The sequence below is a fragment of the Synchiropus splendidus genome, chromosome 5 (assembly GCF_027744825.2).
Source record: "Synchiropus splendidus isolate RoL2022-P1 chromosome 5, RoL_Sspl_1.0, whole genome shotgun sequence".
In the NCBI taxonomy this organism is placed as follows: domain Eukaryota; kingdom Metazoa; phylum Chordata; class Actinopteri; order Syngnathiformes; family Callionymidae; genus Synchiropus; species Synchiropus splendidus.
The window spans coordinates 8244441-8265000 of NC_071338.1; the positions used below are offsets into that span (position 1 = coordinate 8244441).

The window sequence follows — 20560 nt, forward strand, 5'->3', positions numbered from 1 at the left end:
TTTGTTAATACAGTTTAATGCTGTTTAAGTTTAGGTTGATAAAGGCCTTACTATGTAATTAAATTATTAGTTTAAATACATTATTATTATTATTATTCATCTATATAATAACTGGTTCAATTCTTCTTCAATATTAAAAAAACAAAACATTTTCGTTTACTGTTTTTTACATTGTTTTACCTGCAATCTGCGAGTTCACCACTAGATGCTAGTAAAATGCGATAGAGTTGTAGATCGAGAACGATCTAAATAATAATAATAATAATGGAAGTGGGGACACGAGTCAGAAATAATAAATGTTCATCTCTCTTTTTTCTATCTCTGTGAATTGCAAGACGAAATTGACTGACTATAATGAAATGTAATAATGTACGCACTGTAATGCAATGTGATGTCATAACGTAGCCATGGTATGGAACGTTACAGTCACTGTCCAGGTACAGTAATGTGTTACAGGAGACAGAACATTCACATTCATTCATACCTTCTGTATGTTTGTTAAAGGTCTGGATAAACTTTGGTAATATTAAATACAGAGTTAGACAAATGAACAAGCTACAAAAAGGAATGAAACAAACGTCATCCTAACGGTCGTAAAACGATGCATTTGTCATTTATGTTCAAAATGACAAACCTGGGCGTCGCAAATGTTTCATCAGCTGTTTCTAGATGTGTTCACGGAGGTCGCTGTAGAGTCACGTGATTAAAGTTCAGTCGAATCATTTGAAGAAGTGGTGGGACAATAACCAATGAGAACCCGTCTTCGACCGAGGAAACGCCCCTTATCAAGTTAGAGTGTCATCCCGTTGCTGTCAAAGGGTTTAGCAAGCTAGCCTGGGATGACATAAATAAAAGTGAGCTGTAACTGAGCACTTTGACAATACAATCTCGTCCTAGACTATCTTGTCGAAGATTCTGTGTGTATTCGGTAAGTCACTGAAGCTGTCGATTGAGTCTGTCACCTCTAAATTTCAGTCAAAACCCCAAAGTCCTTCTCGTAGCATTTAAGCTTTAGAACCCATTTGACGTGAGTAATGTCATGATCACTTCTAGTCCTGTCAAACAATGCCAAAGCAACAAAGGTTTGAACCGTTCTAGTCGTCGACCATCTGCGACATGCACATTTGTCTTAAAATAGATAGTTACACAAGAGGATTGTCAAGCTCTGACAACTTTTCGCCAGCTAGCAGTCGAGTTAGCACCTAGCTAAGCTAGGATACAAAACAAATCGCTACAGACCATTGTTTGACCCCATCCGATTGACTTCTCCTTATATAGAGTCTTATTTGTTGTTGGAATTTGCGATGAAATTCGTGGAAAGTAAAAGAATAAGTTTACCTGAATTGCACAACGATTAAAAGGAGTGTGTTATTCAGAAATACAGCATCTTAGATTAATTTAGGGGTACAAGTTCTGGGAGACAAGAACATTCAGTCAACATATTCCTCCCACTAAAATGTGACTCAATTACCCTTTCACATCACTGTCACAGCTTGGCAACACTTGGTATCGACAGTATTGACTCTGGAGAAAGTTGATGACTCTTTCTTTTCCATCACAGCAGCTGATGGCCAGGATGGCACATGTTGTGGGACCTTCTTAAAAAGGGGCTGCCGACTCGATCTTCTGTACGAGTAATGAACCTTAACCCCTTTTGGAGCATGTCTTCGAATACTAGCCGTAAGGTAAGTAAATCCAGCAAAACTTGAAGCATTGCAATCCTTGTGAAAATAGATATTGTTCTCTTGTGAAGTTGGGGTTTGCCTCCAGGGAAGCAATGCTGAGCACACTTTTTACTTCTTTCAATATTATTTGTGCCAGAGAGTCTGTTTTTAATAGTATTGAACAAAGTCACTTTCCTCCACCTCAGTCCATATTGTGCATCCTTCCTTGTGAAGCCTATCCTCTTCATTTCGTCCTTTATCACTTCAATGTTCCTCAGTGACTGTCTTCTCCCTTTTCTTGTTCCCTAAACTTCCATTTCAGACAACAGTCGCATGATAAAGGATATTTTCGCCCATGTTAGCACACTGTTATTAAAATATGAAACTGCCACCTTGCAAAATTCATTGTATGTCTTCGATTGATTCAGCAAGTGGACTCAAATGAGAACGATCAAGACGTGTTATGGTGAAGGAGGCACACGTGCTGTGGCAGCCCCTGACAGGAAATACCGAAAGCCTGGATAGAAATATTGCATTTTTGTCTAAAATATATGTTTCTTACAGGTTAGCTTGATTTTTCTATTTCGGTTTGCTTGGTCCTACATGAATTACAACCAGAGTCGCTATTTTGGAAACAGCCATAGGGTGTGAGATTGGGAAGCATGCAGTCATAGCTAGATTTAAGTATTTGACATACTTGTGAGCTCTGTTTACACTCAATACGCTGCAAACATACCAGGCATACTTGAAATAATTGTACTCAATATGCTGGCTTCTACTGTCATGGCTGTGCAAGAACATTTTCTTTTACTGCTTGCTCTTCTCTAGACAAGCTGTTGACAAGCCACGTGGTCACCACCCATGGCCATTTGTTAACCCCTTTAGCACCATTGACAGGCAACTTAGCTGCATTTAAACATGCATATGTGCACGTTTATATATGACTTCATACATGAACCACGATGTAGCTCCGATTTGACATAATCATATGGCGGACACCTCTGACTTTAGTCTAACATTTGTGTCCACGTTTCTGTCATAGTCGTGACAATATAGTCTTTGTGCGTCCCTAAAAAAGATATACATGAAGTTACAATTTTCATAAAGCAGCCACATCTTGGGAAATAACTACATGCATTAATACTGTAAAATAAAGACGTTAGAAAAATACATATTTCTGGTAAATGTAAAAAAGAAGTAGACAAATTCTAAAAATAGAAAAGTATTTGAGCGCCAAACTATGCCAAGCTTCAGTCTACTGGCAACATTTTCTGCTAATTTTCAAGAATCATGAACAAAAAAAAAATATCCAAATGGTGATACAGATCCAAAATTGAATTATTTATTCCTTGTCCTATTTCACATTTTCCCTGGAAATTGCATCCAAATCCAGACAGGCAAACCAAGTTTGTCAAACATCCTTGGTGGAGAAAAATATAACAACAATATGTCCAAGGAAGTGCAGTGATGGCTACATTGAGTTTGAAAACCGCCCCCTGGTCGAGGAGACGATGGTGGTTGTAGCTGTGTCGTAATTGTTGCTTGAGCTATGAGGGAGCGCATCACCAGTGGCACAGATAACATCTGTAAAAGTTATGAAATTCATCACTGACATTCTAATTAGGCCTGCAACTAACAACTATTTTTATCGTTGACTAGTCACAGACTATCGTAATGATTTGTCAACGCTGTGAATAGTAATAAAAAAAAACCCATAATGTTAGTGTTGTATACCCCTGTACAATGTTGAATGTTGTTTGGAACAACATATTTAAATTTGAATTGCTCAGAGTGTGGTGTGAAAGACGTGTCCTCCAGTGAAATGATCACAACATTTTGAATCATGATGGTCTTGTAGCCTCAGCTATTTTTCCTCTGACTGACGACTGTGCAGAGCGATGACGTTATGATCAGTGGAGTAATGAACCCACCTGCATAACTATTTTCATAGTTGACTACCTGTTGCAGCTCTAATCCTAATATGCAAAAATTAGGTGTGTGAATCAACTCCCATCACAAACATTGGGTCAAATTGTTTTGCAGTATGCTTTCATCTCTAGCCATTTTCAAGCTACTCCTTTTGAAATAGTGATGTTAAAGTAGAATATTTCATTGAAAAAAAATGTAAATGAGTCAGTGATTGTTAGTACTCACAGACTTCTTCCTTGAATAGGAGCAGAATAAATGTGTTTTGTGAACGGATTATTTTGTATTCCCAATATAGCAGAGATCTGACTTCGAGGACCAGACTGGACATGGAGAGCAAAGGTCCAGCCCCGCCCGGCTTCCCTTCGGAAAGAAGCAGCTTCCAGCGATTCCCAAGAATGCGACTCCCATCACAAAGCCAAGTGCGATGGGCGCTCCCATCCAGTCGACCAAAGACGCACACGCATCATACGGTCCCTTTTATCTGGAGTACTCATTACTAGCGGAGTTGTGAGTAGAAATCTTTTTTCCTATATGTATATTTGTAAATATTATTTACGAGTCTATTATCATATTGATCTGTATTGTTAAAAATGTTTTATTTGAATGCAGTAGAGAATATTTGACATGAACAAGTGTCACTATGCTCTGTTTCATCAACAGCATACACAAGACATCACACACACTCAATCACACAACAGTCATGATGTGACATTCTTCCACATTGTCCTGGATGCTTTGAAAATTCAAATTGCATACTGTATTTGCTGTCCTCTTTTATGTGCTAAATAAATCGCAGCATTTCATCCTTGCTACTTAAAAGTCTTGTCATGTCACCTTCCCCAGCACTCTTGTGATCAAGCAGAAGCTCCCGGGAATATACGTCCAGCCATCCTACAAGTCTGCATTGAGTAAGTTAAATGAGTTGTGATTATCGTCTTGCCTATTCTTTGAAATGTTTACTCTTTTAAGGTTGGTTAAATGTTATTTTAGGGCTGTCGGTAGATTGTGCAACCGAAAACGCATGACGTTACACATTTATCGCATGTTCATCTTTAACTCTGAGTGTGAATAGAGAGCTCGCTTTTTCTGGCACCGCACATCAGCTCACATGTCAGCGATGGCCCAATTCAGCCAAACAACACGTTCCAATTCAAAATCCCAGAAACAAAGCCATGTGCACATATTGCTGGATTGCACGGTCCATTCACTGCTGCTCGGAACCGACATCTGCTGAGGTGTGCGAGTGTTTCATCCCTTGGATTAAAACACAAATTAACATTTTTTTTAATTAATAAAATACTCGCTGTGATATGACTACTTTACTTTGATGTCATTATTCACTGCCTTTTATTTGAAACAGATTTCATTGTCCGCTTCTATTTTCATTTGCACAAAAATGAAATGAATGGTTGTTCTGTGCTCATTTTTTCCATTCTTGCATGATCACAAGTAATATTCAGTGTTTTAAATTTGTAATCATGCTTTTTACAGGTGTTTTCCATCAACTGCACCAATTATTTTTAACTGTAGTTCACAGTAGTAATTTCAACAAGAGTTGCTTCGTGAATGAAGGGTAGTTCAGCCGAAAATGCGACATGGAAATGAGTGTTCTGTGCACCAAAATGTGTAAACTGAATAAGTGGCAGTGAGGAGATAGTCCTCAATGCTGTGGAATAATTTCCTTGGTGTAAGATCTGTCTAGTGTTTGCTGCACAGTTGCTTAAGTGGAACATTTTTCTTTCTTCTTTCCAGTGTGGTTTGGTGTCATATTCATCAGACATGGCTTGTACCAGGATGGAGTCTTCAAATTCACTGTGTATATTCCTGATAACTATCCTGATGGAGAGTGTCCTGTGAGTCGCCATATTTTTTGTCTTCAAGTTGCACGAGCGGATTACAGTCATGGCTGCCTACTGTCAAGTCTATGCCTGTGTTTTTATCTAAATGTACCATTAGCAGGATGAATAAGGGTCTGGCTTAGTAGATCAAGAATCTATTCAGTTGGAGGTGTTCACTAAACCCAAAACTGAAGTGGTAGAAGTACAGGTCAAAGTGTAGCTTGAAGATTTCGCTGGATTCATCACCATAGTAGGACCTTGTTGTTCCTAGCCATAAACATTGTCCAGTGAAGGGATTTATCTACTTTGTCCTCTTTCTAGAAATTAGTCTTTGATATTCCGGTCTTCCATCCACTTGTCGATCCTGTGTCCGGGGAGCTTGACTTGAAAAGAGCCTTCACCAAATGGAGGTGTGTTCCACGGCATTGTATCAGTGCTTGATGATGCCATGATTCCATGACACTTTGTTTTTCCCCTTTTTTTTTTTTTTTAGACGAAACCACAACCACATCTGGCAGGTCCTCATGTACGCACGCACTGTTTTCTATAAGATCAACACCACAGAACCACTAAACCCTGAAGCTGCAGTGCTGTGAGTCTTCCACTCTTTTAGTGAATCGTTTAAGACACTGGACACACATTCCTCATTGTGCCTGTGTTCTGCCTTCACCTGAGAAGTGTTGCCCTCTCATCCCCAAAGTGATCTTGCTGTGTTCCACTCCCTCTTCGTTCATGGGCACATTCTTTCCCTCCAAATTCTTCTCTTTTCCATCGTTCTTTTGTTAACAGCCATTGGTCAATTTCAATATATGGACATATATTAGTGGTGGTACTTTAACAAGGTAATTACGATTACTTAATTACAACATTATTATGATTAATTCCAACAAAAAAAATAGTGTTATAAAATTGAAATTCTTATGCAAATATTTTCAAGACATTAAAAGACCTTGCGTTTAAATAAGGTGATATCAAAACTTGAACATAGCCACCATTGTGATTTATTGTGCTATTGTCAAACTGATGCAAAATAAACAATATTTTGTTTAAATGTATGTATGGGTCCATCATTTGATTCAGTAATATGCCAAAATTCTCTCATTAACTACTTAATTTTTTTTTTAATCTAATCCCACCCCTAACATATATATAAATAAATATATGAATGAATAAAGCTTTTCTTTCTCTCCTCAGGTATGACAAGGATGTGCAGTTGTTCAAAAGCAAAGTGGTGGACAGTGTGAAGCTATGCAACAGTCATCTTTTTGACCAGCCCAAAATAGATGACCCCTACGCAATATGGTAGGTGAAATGTTTCTATACCAGGCAAGTGTTTGTCATCTTCCATGCAGGCGCTTGAGATCCATTTCCATAAAGGTTTGCTTGCTGAAGTATTGCTCTCTCTTCGGATTGGTTGTTCGTTAATCTCTGTGTGAGTTGGCTTACTACCAACATACAGCATACAGTAAATATACGTAGAGGACAGAATATACTTAGACAGTCTGTCTGTTATTAATGGCCCTCAGGCGCAAATATACCACTCACCTCATTCTAGTCTCTGTGGCTCACTGCTACATTCGAAGCTCTGGCTCATACACAACCAGTCCCCTGTCTTGGAACGCACTTTTAAGCAACATGGTTCACCCTTTTAGCACCATTGTTGTAAAATATGACAGGCAACATCTCTGAATTTAAATAAACCAGGTCATAAATACAGAGCCTGATGCAGTTGCTACTTTACATGAGCACATGGTCGACCCTGTAACTTAATTCTAAGCAAAATTAGTGAGCACAAACCTATCCAGTGGTCAAGCAGAGGGAGGCTGTAGTTGCATATTAGGACCATGACAGAGCAAGAGGACAATTTCACTGACTCAGCGATGTAGTGACAGCATGTCCGTTTGGCGCCTGAAGGGTTGAGACTTTTATTCTGATATTTCAAATCATGAATTTGAGTCTGTTTATGTTGCTTACCTAAGATATAAAATATTTGTCAAATGGCATGTTTAAAACTGTCTCCTCCAATTCTACGTTGTCATTACAGTTTCTCTCCATGGAATCCAGCTGTACACGAAGAAGCAAAGGAACGCATGTTTACATACAAAGTAAGCAGTTTGTTTGTGTAGTATGTTCTTAAATTGGAACAGTATGAGGCTGGATAGTTGTTCAAGCCTCAAAATACTAAGATGAGCATGAAGGCGTCATACACAGAACACTCATATGATGGTGACCGTGTTTATATCATTTTCTTTGTCATCATCTCTCTGATCTTCTGCTTAACATATCTGATTCACTGCTTCATCAGACACCTGTGAGAAGGAAAACCAGGAAAATTCATCATCTTGATTCGAGGGGACCAATTGACCCAGATAGCACGTTTCAGGCCGATGTTCACAAAGTGCTTTACCAACAGTTAACACTAACAAGAACATAGAACAGAAAAAGATGAAGGTGCCACTTTCCTTATGTGTAAACTTCCTTACATTGTGATTCAGCAGTTTGTGTCTCTCTCTTAAATGTTGTACTGTTCACCACGAAATCTTGCGTTCAGCCATGACGGAATGAAGTATGAAGAATGGAAGTCGTGCAGTTACATCATTCTAATGACAGCTAGAAATCCATACGCCACGATTGATTTGATAACATTGATTCAATGAAGAGGGTAGGATGGGAAAATATCAACTAGTCACATTGTGCTGCTTTTAATGGAACACCTCACTGCAGCACCCTGTTTTTTTTTTTATTTTGTCCCCATAAATGTTTTGTTGTATGGCAGCATCTTTAGTTACACATTTTAAAGGACATGCTGTAAGAACATCTGGTCAGTTCCCGGAGTGCTGTGCTTTCTCTCCACGTTTGAGATGCGATGACCTCTTTCCTAACAAATCCTTGTCTTTGCTTGCAGAGACGACCTGATGATCCTCAGAAGGGAACGCAGGTGTCAGGGCTGTCTTGGGTGAAGCCGGGAACAACACAGCCGTTCAGCAAAGACGACTCGTCTCCCCAGAGCTGAACTTGTACTGTCACTGCAGCATCCACTAGAGGGACTCGCTTCATCAGCCAAGCATCTGACTAGTCTCAGCCGATGAGATGAGAATCTGTTGGGAGGACCTCGAAATGTATGTTATTGCTCAGCTTTAAAGGCTTTGTAGCTATCTCAAGCCGGCTGTCGTGTAAGCTAGCAAAGCTTTTGTATCATATGTAAATCAAAGATGACAAATGGATGTCTATATTTTAGGCTGTGGTGCAATCAAAACAGCTTCCTCATTTCGATTCTGGGATCCATGCACATGTTAGATCAGTTGATTTTTATACCAAAATGAGCTTATCTGCTCCCTGCTGAACCTGGGCTCAGGACTGTTGATGTCTCAGACTTGGAATGTTATCGGTCACTTCTGTGTCAGCTCGTTCCAAACTCCACCTGTTCCGGTTAGGTTAACTACGTTGTTCATTCTAATCTGTTTATTAGGCCGATGTTTCTTTATATTCTCCTGTGACTTACAGATAATATATAAATACACAGGTTTGGTTTTATTTTGTTATTTTTTAAGATTGATTTTATAGTCTTGTTGGAATTCTTAAAGGTTTGATGTGTAAATAGTGGATGCTGTTCTGAGGTGAGCGTCCGACATTTGTGTTCAATCATAGATTTACGGTTTTAATTCATCATACTGTTCATCATGTCCTGCACACATCCCCTTTAATGCTGAGATGTATTTTTATAAGTCTGGGGCTAATCACTCGGCACCACGAAGTCCACGCTGGTGTCTTCATATTGGGTTCATGTGATTCACTTCACCTGCAATTGGTCCTTTTTTTGTAATTTGGTTTTAATGGTTTTGTTGGAGATCCATTCGGTTTGTGGCTAAAATGACTGCAAAGATGAAAAATCTCAAAATGCTTCTTTGGTGAACAATAAAGTTGCGAAAGTAATGGACTGATTCATTCTGTTGCCGCTGAAATTGTAAGTCATTCTAAGATAAGATGGAAGTTGATGGGCAAGGCATTGTTTTGCAGCAGAGCGGAAGGTGGGTGAAAAGATTTTCTGTGGAATGTCTTACGAATCAACAGTGAGAACCCGGTTGGAAGCAAGATTGCAGTCCTCCTCCTTAGGATGTTATCCAACTCCCTGTGAAGCCACTGATTTTCTTGACATTGTTGAATCCTCGGTCAAGTTAGCACAGTAACTCAGAGTGATGCAGGGAGGAAATGATTCTGTTGGTTGGAATGTCCGAGTAGGCACTCGGTTTACCCACCTTCGAGGACTGGCTTGCCCACCCCTGAGTGAGTAGTTCAAGCCCACACATTTTACAACTGGCAGTGCCATCTGGAGGCCTCTGACAATCCGGACACTGTTCCATGAAAGCTTATGAACCCATCACTAACTGCCCCACACCGCACATCACCACCATTACACATATTTTGACATGTCCATGATAAATAGTCATCACTGTTTTGAGTGTGCCGGGGGAGCTTCAGCAGGCCACCTATAAAATGAAAATCAGACTTGGGAGCAAACGGCTTCCTGTTCATTCCAAACTGCTTGTGTGGCGCTGGGAAAAGTGCCACCTCAGCATAGCAGCGGAGCCCATCACAGACACGCAGTGGTCACATGGGACCCTGGAATCTGTTGCCTGAGGGGCACTTTCCTGCCACTTTTGTGTTTAACTCTGCATCAATTCAAGAGCTCTTCTTCTGTTTCCAATAATTCCCAACAGCTATTTTGTTAACACTGCCTTTAAGAGGTACTCTTGAACAGGACACCGATGTTCTGTCGATGTAATTTTCTGAGGTGACCCACTGACACTTGACCCCTTTGACCCCTGAGACCGGAGACACGCCGGAGACCGCAGGCACGACCGAGAGCACGCTACGCGGAAGTGACATAACGCATGACCCTTCAAAGACGACTTGACCTGTGAGAAGAGCGAAATGCTGATTGGCCACTAGGTGTCAGCACTGACCGCCTCCATGTCAGGCGCCGCTGTCACAGAGGAGCCACTTCAGTCCATGTGCCAAAGTAAGACCTGATCTGATTGGCTCCGGCTCGTGCGCGGCCATCTTATGGTCCGTGTCAACACGAGGCTGTGACAAATGAGTCGTTAAAGCCACACTTCTCGCTCCTGCGGCGGCCGGGTGCTTCGTCATGGCCGGCAACTGGAAACGATGCCTCCGGTCTTGAATGGAAGATTGATTTCAGGCGTCAAATGAGAAACTCGGCCGCCCAATCAGAGAGGAGGTGACTAATATGCAAATGAGGTGTTATCACTGTGACGTCAGCAGCAGCGTTCGAGCCGCTGAGCTCAGGTCGTCAGCAGGAGTACAACTAACAACAAGTTCGCCTAAAACACTCTGAAGGAAAGTGCGCGGTCGCTCGCCTGGGTTCCGGTAAGATGTGGCCTTGATTTCCATGTGATTTCCCAAGTGTTGTGTGCGTGTTTGGCTGCCTTTCATTCAGACGGGGAGCTGTCAAACGTGGTGACAGTCGCCTCAGCTGCCTGCTGACACACCGACCATCTTCCTGACTTGTCAAACTTGTCCTTATCAGTTGGACCGGAGTTCCTGCGAGACTTTGAGTGCGTGCACTTGCCACCGTCTCTCGTCGCACCAGTCCTTAAAGTCTGTGGTTCGGGTCCTGAACAGACAGCGACCGACCTTATTGAGATGATAGGAAAAATGGAAGTGGGCGCGAAAAGGCGAGAATTGTCACGGACACCATCAGTGTCGACCTTTCTGTCCATCTCCGCCCTCCACCTCCTCCTCCTCCTCCTCCTCCTCCTCCTCCTCCTGCTCTTCATCAGGGAGGAAGCGTCACGACACCTTTCCCACCTTGTGGTCCATCAAAGTGGATGAGACGCCACTCGATTTTGACGTCTCTCCGGAGCGTTTCACTCTCGCGGCAGGTCGTTGTGTTATTGAGGAGCAACACATGGCTGCCCCTCCGATCTTTGGGGAGGTGAAGCCATTGCTGGGTGAGGATGAGGAGGATGACTTCAGAGTCTGGGTCCAGTGTGGACACAGGTGTTAACCAGGCAGCTCGACTGAACCGGTGCATAGTCTGACCAACTTTGATATTAACACTTGCAAACAGCACTGCTTTGACTTCAGCAAAGTCACAACAATCGATTGCCATGTGTCTATGAAATGGTTTTATTGACGACAAAACTTCAGTTTTTGTTGGTCTGCAGTGTGTCGGCAGTGAAGCATCAATGCTACCAGTGTTCCTTTGATGGCGATTGAGACTTAAACCTAGGTTTACTTGACAAACACTGTTTAGTTTGAGATTGACGTTTTCTTTATATAGCCCAGCTGAGCCGTTATTCCCCTTAAATCATGTGATCCGCCCAACCATCCCCTCTCTCTTCCCAACCTGTGGCCAGGTTGCTGGGGCAGAAGCTGAATTTGAGACGCCCAGAGTGAGCTTTCCCTCTCCTGAGATAAGAGAGACACATTCCCTGGTCAACCATTATGTCCTCCCTGGCAGCATACTCCTGCTCAATCGCCACACCCGACTCCTCATTTTTGCCACCCTTGGATGGCGAAGCTCCTCGTGTTTTTAAGGGAGAAAACCCATTTTGGCCACATGTTTTCAAGACTGTCTTGGTTACTAACTAAAAATCGTATAAAGAGACCCAATACATTTTCCCAAAAGTGGTTACCGCAGACAAGTCGACCTCCTTACACCTATTTTTATCGTCACACCTTTTCTCTGCATGTCCTCCTTGACTGCATCTGTGCACGTCAGTGGTTGTGTTCCTCTCTTTAAGAATAGCTGACTGTCGAATTAGCTATTTAGCTGTTGACACATTATATGCCTGGGACCTGAATGGACCTGTTCCGTGCTCTGGATGGGGAACATATACAGGACACTGGTCATGGATGTGTCAACAGTCAAGCTTCCGTTGCTTTAAATTCCAGAGAAGCTCCAGATTAAAAGGTGCCAGAATACACATTGCGCTGCAGTTTGGAGGCACATGAAGCTGTTGACTAGTCAGGGTGCTCATGTTGACCCCTGTTCTCTGCTGGAACTTCCAGAAATAGACATTAGAACTTGCCTGGTCTGTTGAAGTTTAACTCCGTGTCAAAACACAGCAGAACACTGACTGTGTCCGCAACACGACAAGTGTTTTCAATATTTTGTGAGTGATCAGAACTCCCCATTTACCTTGACTACCCAAAAACAGTTTAAGGTTGTACATCCTCTGGAGCAGTGTTAAAAATATGTTTAAACTACGATCGTGAATCAAACTCCTCCAGTCACTCTGCACTTTATTTTGGTGCAGGCTGTCATGCGCAGCGGCGCTGTAGGCCATGGAGGCCTCACCATAGTCTTCAATGTAGGGGAATTGGGAAACACGTGTGCAGATACATTTATCTTGAGATGTAAGTTATCGCTAGGGGTGGGCGACATGATTATATTCGCTCATGTACGATTTGGACAGTGTTCCTTGTCTGCAGTGCTAACGGCTAACACCACGGCTCACTTGAAGCTTTATTGACACTTGTGGCCTATCAATGTCAACCAAAATTGTTATTACTGTTGTGAAGGAGTCAGAGTGAATTGATCTTATGGAAATATCTGTTAACTCGACAAAACTAGAATCATATGTTGCAAAAGAAAGTTTGTAGGGCACCAGTCTGTGATAGGAATGGTAGTATGTTCTAAAGCTGCTGCACCGTTCATCATCTGGTTCAATAACCAGACATTGCAGTTATATTCTGTTCAAAACAGTATAGTTTGCATTTTCATTTGACCCTTTAAAATATAAAAAAAAAACTATAGAATGTTTTGATGCACTTAAATTCTGCTAAAATGACTGTTGATGAAAACAAATCGTCATATCTTCAGGGATATTATTGTCACTTCCATGTTTATAGAAAGCAATCTTTCATGTTGCAAGACTGCTCTTTACCAGAGTGTTTTTGTTTCCCTTTGTTGTATTTAGGTCCTTTGCACTTGTTGGCAAAATCTGTGCTTTTTCCTAAATGATCTGTTTTTTTTCCCACTTTAGGACTGTTTTACATGCCAAAGTGTGTATGCAAACTAATCTCAAATATACATGTAAAATCGTGATAAAATCAGCATCGGGATTTCATTATTTAAAAAAAAAAAGTGATACGATATTTTTGCCATATCGCCTGTTCCAAAAAGGTTCCTGATAATCCACAATGTTTCAGTGAATAGCAGCACGTGCCAGTGATGTATGACAGATACATACACCCAAAACTCTGAATCACTAGAAACTGTGTGAAGGCCTAGTCTGCTCTCTAATCCTTTATTAAGACTTAAATGATCCTGAACAATAAAGAATGTCAATGTTGGCGGACATTTGTGATAGGGAACGGACTGAATGATTCATATAACGTTCATATTCATTCACTGTCTGCAAGACGTAGCCAACAAATTGTAAAAATGTATGAGTAACCATGATGACATCAACTTGAGCTGCTATGTTACTCACCATTTTTTGGTGCATCAAGTAGGAATGAGCGATAACTTGTCGTACTCAAATTACTGTGAAAACAGTCCCCTAAATGACAACTTAAGATCTGCCGCTAATTTCGATAAGCAAGCGCGGCGTACTTGCAAGTTATGTGCTCACTTCGCTTACATGACTATGTTGAGACCATGACAGCATGGCACATTGCCTCCAGTGTCTCAACACAGCAGCGTGGAGAGTCTGGAGGACCCGAGGTCACAATCATAGTGCAAAACATATACTCTTAAAATGCTCTCAATAATGACATTAGTAATTACTGAGGCTCTGAGTCAGCTGTGCTTTGGTTAGATCTAGTGATCCAAATACGTTTTCTGACGTGGTTGAACAGATGTCGATCTTACTGTATATATTAACGCTACACTTCGGCCACGAAGCTAACATCTCACAGCACTCTCTGTCTGACACATCCACAACATAACCACAAAATAATACTGGCAAAACACAATCTAAAGATAACAAACGAAACAGGGTTCTCAAAGAGATGTGAAACATTGCCCATCTCTAATTCACCTATTTACAAGCATAATGTTGTTTATAATGGAGACACGCTCCACAGTCCAACATGAGTTTGTCTGTACGTTGCATAAACAACTGCTGCCAATATGCTTTATTTTAGCTGTTGTTTACAATTGCACGGTAATCCATCTTGTATACAGGCACGGTTGTTTACAGAAATCAGTATCCAGTGTTAAGGTTAGAGTTTGTTTTTAAGATGAGGAAAACAAATTGATTAAAATCAGAAATCATTTTTTTTGCTACAAACAAAGGCCATATTGCCTAGTTCTTGGGTTTATATATATATATATACAGTATATGATAATAGTCACAAATTGCCGGAGATCCAGAATGAGGCCCACCAAACTGAAAAAGAAGTTCAGACAAAGCCGTTTTCAAAAGCAGTAGCAGGAGAGTATGAACGCAATCTTAGAATGAAGGCTGAGCTGCAAAACATGAAAAAATGGACGCCCTGTTTTTTTTCTCAGCAGGACTCCTTAAATGTCAGATTATTAGTGCCTGTATAAGGCCGTACTGATAGGGTCATCACACCAAATTCCGCCCAGTAATTTCGCTGAATATGATTGAAATTCACTGATTCTCGACCCTCCTGCAGCTGTAGCTTGGCTGCCATATTTGTTTACCGGCATAATCACGTGGTTATCTGCATCTTGTGAGTTGCCACACTTGCGGCGCGGAAGCAATGTGATTGATGGGATGTCTGACGCTAATGACAGGAGGAAACCGCAGATAAACTAAAGCTAACTCATAGCTTTTTAATCAGAGGACTCCATATATATATATATATATATATATATATATATATATATATATATATATATATATATAAAACAGCTGCTCAGGAGACTCCTGCATCTGAAAGTGTTCATCTCTGTTTACAATTATTTGACTCAGATGTTTGTTTTTATAAAATTGCATTTTTGTACAAGAGATGTTTACAAATGTTTACAGTTTGTTTTTTTACAAAGCAAGTGGCTAAGTCAGTCATTGACATGGTGTGTTGGGAGGTGAATGGGCTGGGGGCGGGGCTTTGAATTCCCTGTTTCAAAATCCTAGCTAAAACCATGAAGAAAGGAAGACATTTGAAAGCAAAGACAAAATGAAGATGGCTACATTGGGCAAGGAAGTTCTAAGTTTACAAAAGGAAAGTGCCATAATCAGTGAGTCGGTTAAAAACCAACCAACAAACAAACAACAACATTAGGAAAGTGCCACATTCAAGGAGGAAATTAATAAAAGGGAAAACATCAGTTCACCATAGGTCTTTCTCAAGGGTGAGGTGCAAGAACAGGAACTAGAAATCAACAACTTAGCTTTTCCATTGACAAACATCAATAATGTGAAAATAATTGACCATATGACGAAATCCTTGTTAAAGCCAGAAAACATGGAAGCTTACAGTATTAGGTTTTATGGAGAACCTAATCATGGACAGGGAAGGTGGGGTGCAAAGAGAAATGTATTATATAGACTCGGTGGGCTAATCTGCTGAGAGTGCAAAGGATTTTTTATGAAATTCAAGATTCTCAAGCCTGAACGACAGGCAAGAAGTGCCGCTGTAAATAAGCAGACCTGGATCACATTCAACCTTGCTCATCTGTTAAAAGTCTATAGAGAGAGTGGCAGTGAGAAAGAGATTCTTCGGAGTAAAGGTAAATACCGCAACCAGAAACCTACCAAACCCGAAGAGACCTGTCCACTGGCCCATAATCACTTTATCAACAACAAAATATGTCGTGAAAAAAAGCACTTGTGATTCACCAAGAGATGACGGTTTCCGCTAGGATTTTTTGAAACAATAAAGAAAAGCTAGTTGTTAATCATGAGAAGTAGACTTCTCTGTAGTCTGCAGTCATGTCCATGGCTTGAATTCCGTGAGCAACGAACTTCAGTCATTGAGGTTTCCTATGGGACTTTTCCATGAAAAACACACAGAAAACATTGCTGTGTTATCTGTGTGTTCTGATGTCCTGATCATGTGAGATCATTTTTCTTAAAGCGTGGTGGCCCTCGTTTAAGCCGTGGTGTTGCACCACGCTTGTTTATATGTGGCGGAATCCTTACTATGTCTGGTTATAGAAAGTACATTTAAAGAGGGCAGACATAATGAGGTGTATCATTCACTCTGAAACTACATTGAAGTGGAGGAGTTGCTGTTTGATTGAAATAAACTTCTTCCTGTTCCCTAACAAACCTTTTTTTGTTATCTATCTTGCTTGCTCGCGGATGCATCACTCTATCAGGGGAGAGCCAGATAACTGAAAATCTCTTCTGGCTGCTTGTATCTTTTTTATGCCAGCACCATAATTGCTAGGTTCTAAGTTCACCGTTATTGCTGGTTTTATTACGACTAGGTAGTAAACCAGCTCTTGCCAGTTTGATGATTTTACTGGACTGGATACTTTACATTTGAGCTGACTGACTTGTGGTTCATGGTAAAGTCACCTAAAGAAATTCCACACTCCACAATTCCTTTGACCACCTATACCTCACCATTGTTGTGAAAGGTAAAGATTTTGAAAAATACTTACACCATACTTGAAACCTGTGAATTTGTTGGCGATGCATCGGTCGATTCCTTTTTATTGGAAACCGATCCCATCTGATGATCGACCCATCTAACACAGTCATCCACTGCATGCTCCAGTGAACATTTTGTAGCGACGCAGGAACCAGGTTTTGATGTCGGAACAAGTCCTTTATCAAAGCATAGACGGACGTGCAGCTGACCAACAAAGCATAGACGGACGTGCAGCTGACCAAAACACACAAGCGGTACAATTGCACATGATCACACAAAAAACCAGACACACCACACCCCCCCAGTGTTCCACGACCATAGGAAGCGCACGTGTCACTCTGTTACAATATTGTGCAGTGTGGAGTTAGTTCACAGTTGCGGAGGGCCGCAACATGTAAGACATGCAAAGCCATAATAAGCTGTGGAGGGACGTTGCCACCCTGCTGACCATGCAGCGTTTGAAGCTGTTCAAGCTAAAGCTAATGTAAAGACATCTATATAATAGGTGGTTAATATTGACTAGATGAACAACACTGGCAGAGATTTTGACATTGATACACTGAGTTAGAAGATTGGTGGCTGACCAGCTGTTGAAAGGAGAATTTACTGGAACAGTATCTGGCCTTGATATTTATGACTGGTTCCATGTGTGGTGGACACGGGTATCAGACTGGGGAAGGAAACGGCTGTCACTTGACAAGTAGCCATAGAAGTTGGTGGATGGGAGGTCCAGCAACTGTTTGGAGAAATATTATTTCATTAATCCAAGTTTACTACATACTTGCGCGGTTGAGTCTCCACACATGGGAATAGTAGTTTTCCTCGCAGAACATGAGTGGAGTAACTTCTAATCTTCTAATTGTAATGTATTAATCCGTTCAAAGATGTTTTATTTGCTAAAACAGTGTAATCACATTATTTTATATTGACTGTGCTGGATCTACAGTCCAAAAAATAAATAGAATCATGAAATTGCCCCTAGTTGTGCGTGTGAATGGTGTGTGTGCCCTGCGATGGACTGGCGACCTGTCCAGGGTGTATAGGCTCCAGCACTACCCACAACCCTGAACAGAACTAAGCGCTGGTTAACTGACTTTGTATGTATGTCTAATTATGTGTCGAATTAACCTGGTAAGCAAATCTTTGGACTGTGGAAGGAAACCGGAGTACCCGGAGAAAACCCACGCAGGCACAGGGAGAACATACAAACTCCATCGAGAAAGGTCCAGAGATTGGACCCTGAACTTTCTTCCTGCCATTGTACCACCGTGAATCCAGCATTGAGTCCTTGACATATTTTGATATAGTTAGTGATAAAAAAAAAATAAATTTGACATTTGAACTTGCGTTTTTGATCAGCAGCTCTGTTGACCAGGAGACACACTGTTCTGTACAGTTTGGCTGTGACAAAGTCATAAACCAAGTAACTTAGCTCTGTCCCAGACTCGCCTCATCCCTGTCCCAGCTCCAGCCCACAACAGGACATCAAACCCTGGAGTGAGCGCTCCAGCCTCGGAGGTGTGGAGAGTGAGCACCTCCCCTGTGACACTCTACCACGGTCCAGTGCGGAGACAGGAAAGGTTTTACACCTCAGTATGAAGAAGAAACAGTCAGTAAATGTAGCTAACGGGACACGTCTGCATACAGAGGCTGCGTTATACACAATAACAAAGCGCGTTATGTGTCCGCTGATCGGTCCCCGCCCACATTATGTTTTTTTCCGGCTTTTTTCTGGGGCGTTCAAGTTCTGGATTTTCGTTCGAAATCAGAAGGGAAAAAATATCTCAAAGTTTTTGTTCGAACTCCAATTTGTTCGAAGTCTGGGACGTTCGAAAACCGAGTCATTGTCACAGAAAAAAAATTGCAATATGTTTGAGAACCACTGGAGTGAAGGCATCAGCTCTCAGCCCATTCTTGTTTGCTATTGTCAAGTGAAAATGAGGGAGGAGAGGAAGTTAATTTAAATGAGTGTTCAGAACCAGTCGTACAGAGTGATGGGTTGAGATTTTAAAGCGGTGAAAAGGGGAGGACAGGTAGGATTGAATGGGTGGAGACAACTGCGAGGTGTGATCTGTGACAGAAGAGCCGCTGCTGGAGTGAAAGACAAACTGTATAAGACAGTAGTGAGAACTGACACGATATAATGCAGACTTAGCCATCCCGTGGCTCCTGAGCCTACAAATTTGAAAAAAGTGTGGCTTTTAGCCTGGGACTGGTTGGCCACCCTGATATAGGGTTGAGAGTCACTAGCTATAAAACAAGAAGCAGAGTTTGAGTCAGAGTTCAAGACATTTGGGATTTCAGTGAGGGTGACTAGATAGGACAAGTATTTCCTCAAAACTCTTTTTCTCCCGCGTTATACACTTTAGACATAATGTTTATCTCAATGTTGTTGTGAAATGTACTTTGTTTTGCTGTAACTTTTTAAAAGAATTGGATTTTGTCTTATCCAGCTTAGAGGCCCCTCATACAATTGAACTTGAAATGAGCTTAGATGAAGAAGAAACGGTTAGCTTGCAAAAGGATTAAATGTGTTTTATCGTTCCACTTCACACTCCTCAACTGTCTGTTTTGTTCCGGAGGGCAGCCAGTCAGTATAATGACTGACCTGAGTAAGCTTCAATCATCTTCCTGTCGGTCTGTGGTTGTAGTGCACACACCCACGAAGGGCCTCCTCTTCCTCCTCTCCTAGTTGCTGAAACTCTATCAGCTGTCTACACCTCCCCACACGCAATCGTGTCAGAGCAGTCAGTTGAAGGGCTAGAGGGGTTAAGGTGCGTTTCGCATGTGACGAAAGGGAGGGGGTACAGGATGAAGCACCTGCTGGTTGCTGGCAGTTGGTTTCCACCAGCTGCTTTGCTGTACACATCAAAGACCGTCCTGGATTTCATTAACATTGCCATTACCTGTGATTTTGAAGTGTCTGCATGGACACTTGAGCGATTTTTAAACTGTTTCACTTGTGCTTCCTCTATTTCACTGTAAATCTATAGATAGTTTTGTGTAAAACACTGTCAAAATCGAAGTCCAGTGAGTAGCACCATGTAAGTGATAAGGTCCTTAACAAGCCCAAGTAGTCCTTTCTGCTGTTATCAAATACATACTGGCTACAGTAAGTGTGTCATAGGTGTAGGTACTGTGGATTCACTGAAAAGACTGTAACCACTGAAACAATACGACCGAAACCGGATGTGAGGGTGATGACCCGAACACAAGCGTGGTCAATGTGCGATCCCCTGGATACAACCAGCATGTCCTCTGTGATGAGGTGTTTCTGAGAAATGCTGACCAATAGTGGGATGTAAGATGCTTCTCTCTTCATTGCACTTATTACATGCTGGGAATCCTTTGCAGAAGCGGGTCGTGGCTGCATATAGCGGATGGTGAGCTCCTGCAGCACTGATGTGTAGGGATGCACCAATCCGACTTTTATGGTCCCAACACTGGTACCTGGGCTTTTTGTTATCAACCAATCCGACATCTGATCTGATGATTTATGACCTCCTCTGTCTCTGCTGTGAGAGAAGCGCAATGTTTAAAGAAAACATTGCCATCGTTGACATGACATCCATAGATTCAGAGACTCGCAAT

The 20560-nt window shown here is 41.5% G+C and overlaps 2 protein-coding genes across 7 annotated transcripts in view; both read left to right on the forward strand.

Annotated features, from left to right (window-relative positions):
* Positions 1–779: 779 nt before the first annotated feature.
* Positions 780–9364, forward strand: aktip (akt interacting protein). 2 transcript variants are annotated; one of them, XM_053865397.1, is made up of 10 exons: positions 780–928; positions 1565–1685; positions 3889–4100; positions 4437–4501; positions 5346–5446; positions 5753–5841; positions 5925–6023; positions 6626–6733; positions 7476–7536; positions 8337–9364. In XM_053865397.1, exons 2-10 carry the CDS (start codon positions 1584–1586, stop codon positions 8442–8444), a joined length of 945 nt encoding a protein of 314 aa, XP_053721372.1. In that variant the 5' UTR covers positions 780–928; positions 1565–1583; the 3' UTR covers positions 8445–9364. The 2 variants fall into 2 exon arrangements, with proteins under 2 accessions (XP_053721372.1, XP_053721371.1); XM_053865396.1 differs by having other exon boundaries at positions 796–928; positions 1562–1685.
* Positions 9365–10511: 1147 nt separating this feature from the next.
* chd9 (chromodomain helicase DNA binding protein 9) overlaps positions 10512–20560 on the forward strand; it is an 87586-nt gene continuing 77537 nt past the window's right edge. For 4 of the 5 annotated variants that reach the window (XM_053866675.1, XM_053866676.1, XM_053866677.1 and 1 more), the window contains exon 1: positions 10513–10819. The gene's annotated coding sequence lies outside the window, so the exon portion shown is untranslated. Of the gene's footprint in view, positions 10820–20560 lie in introns of all 5 variants that reach the window. The other variant, XM_053866681.1, reaches the window with a different exon arrangement.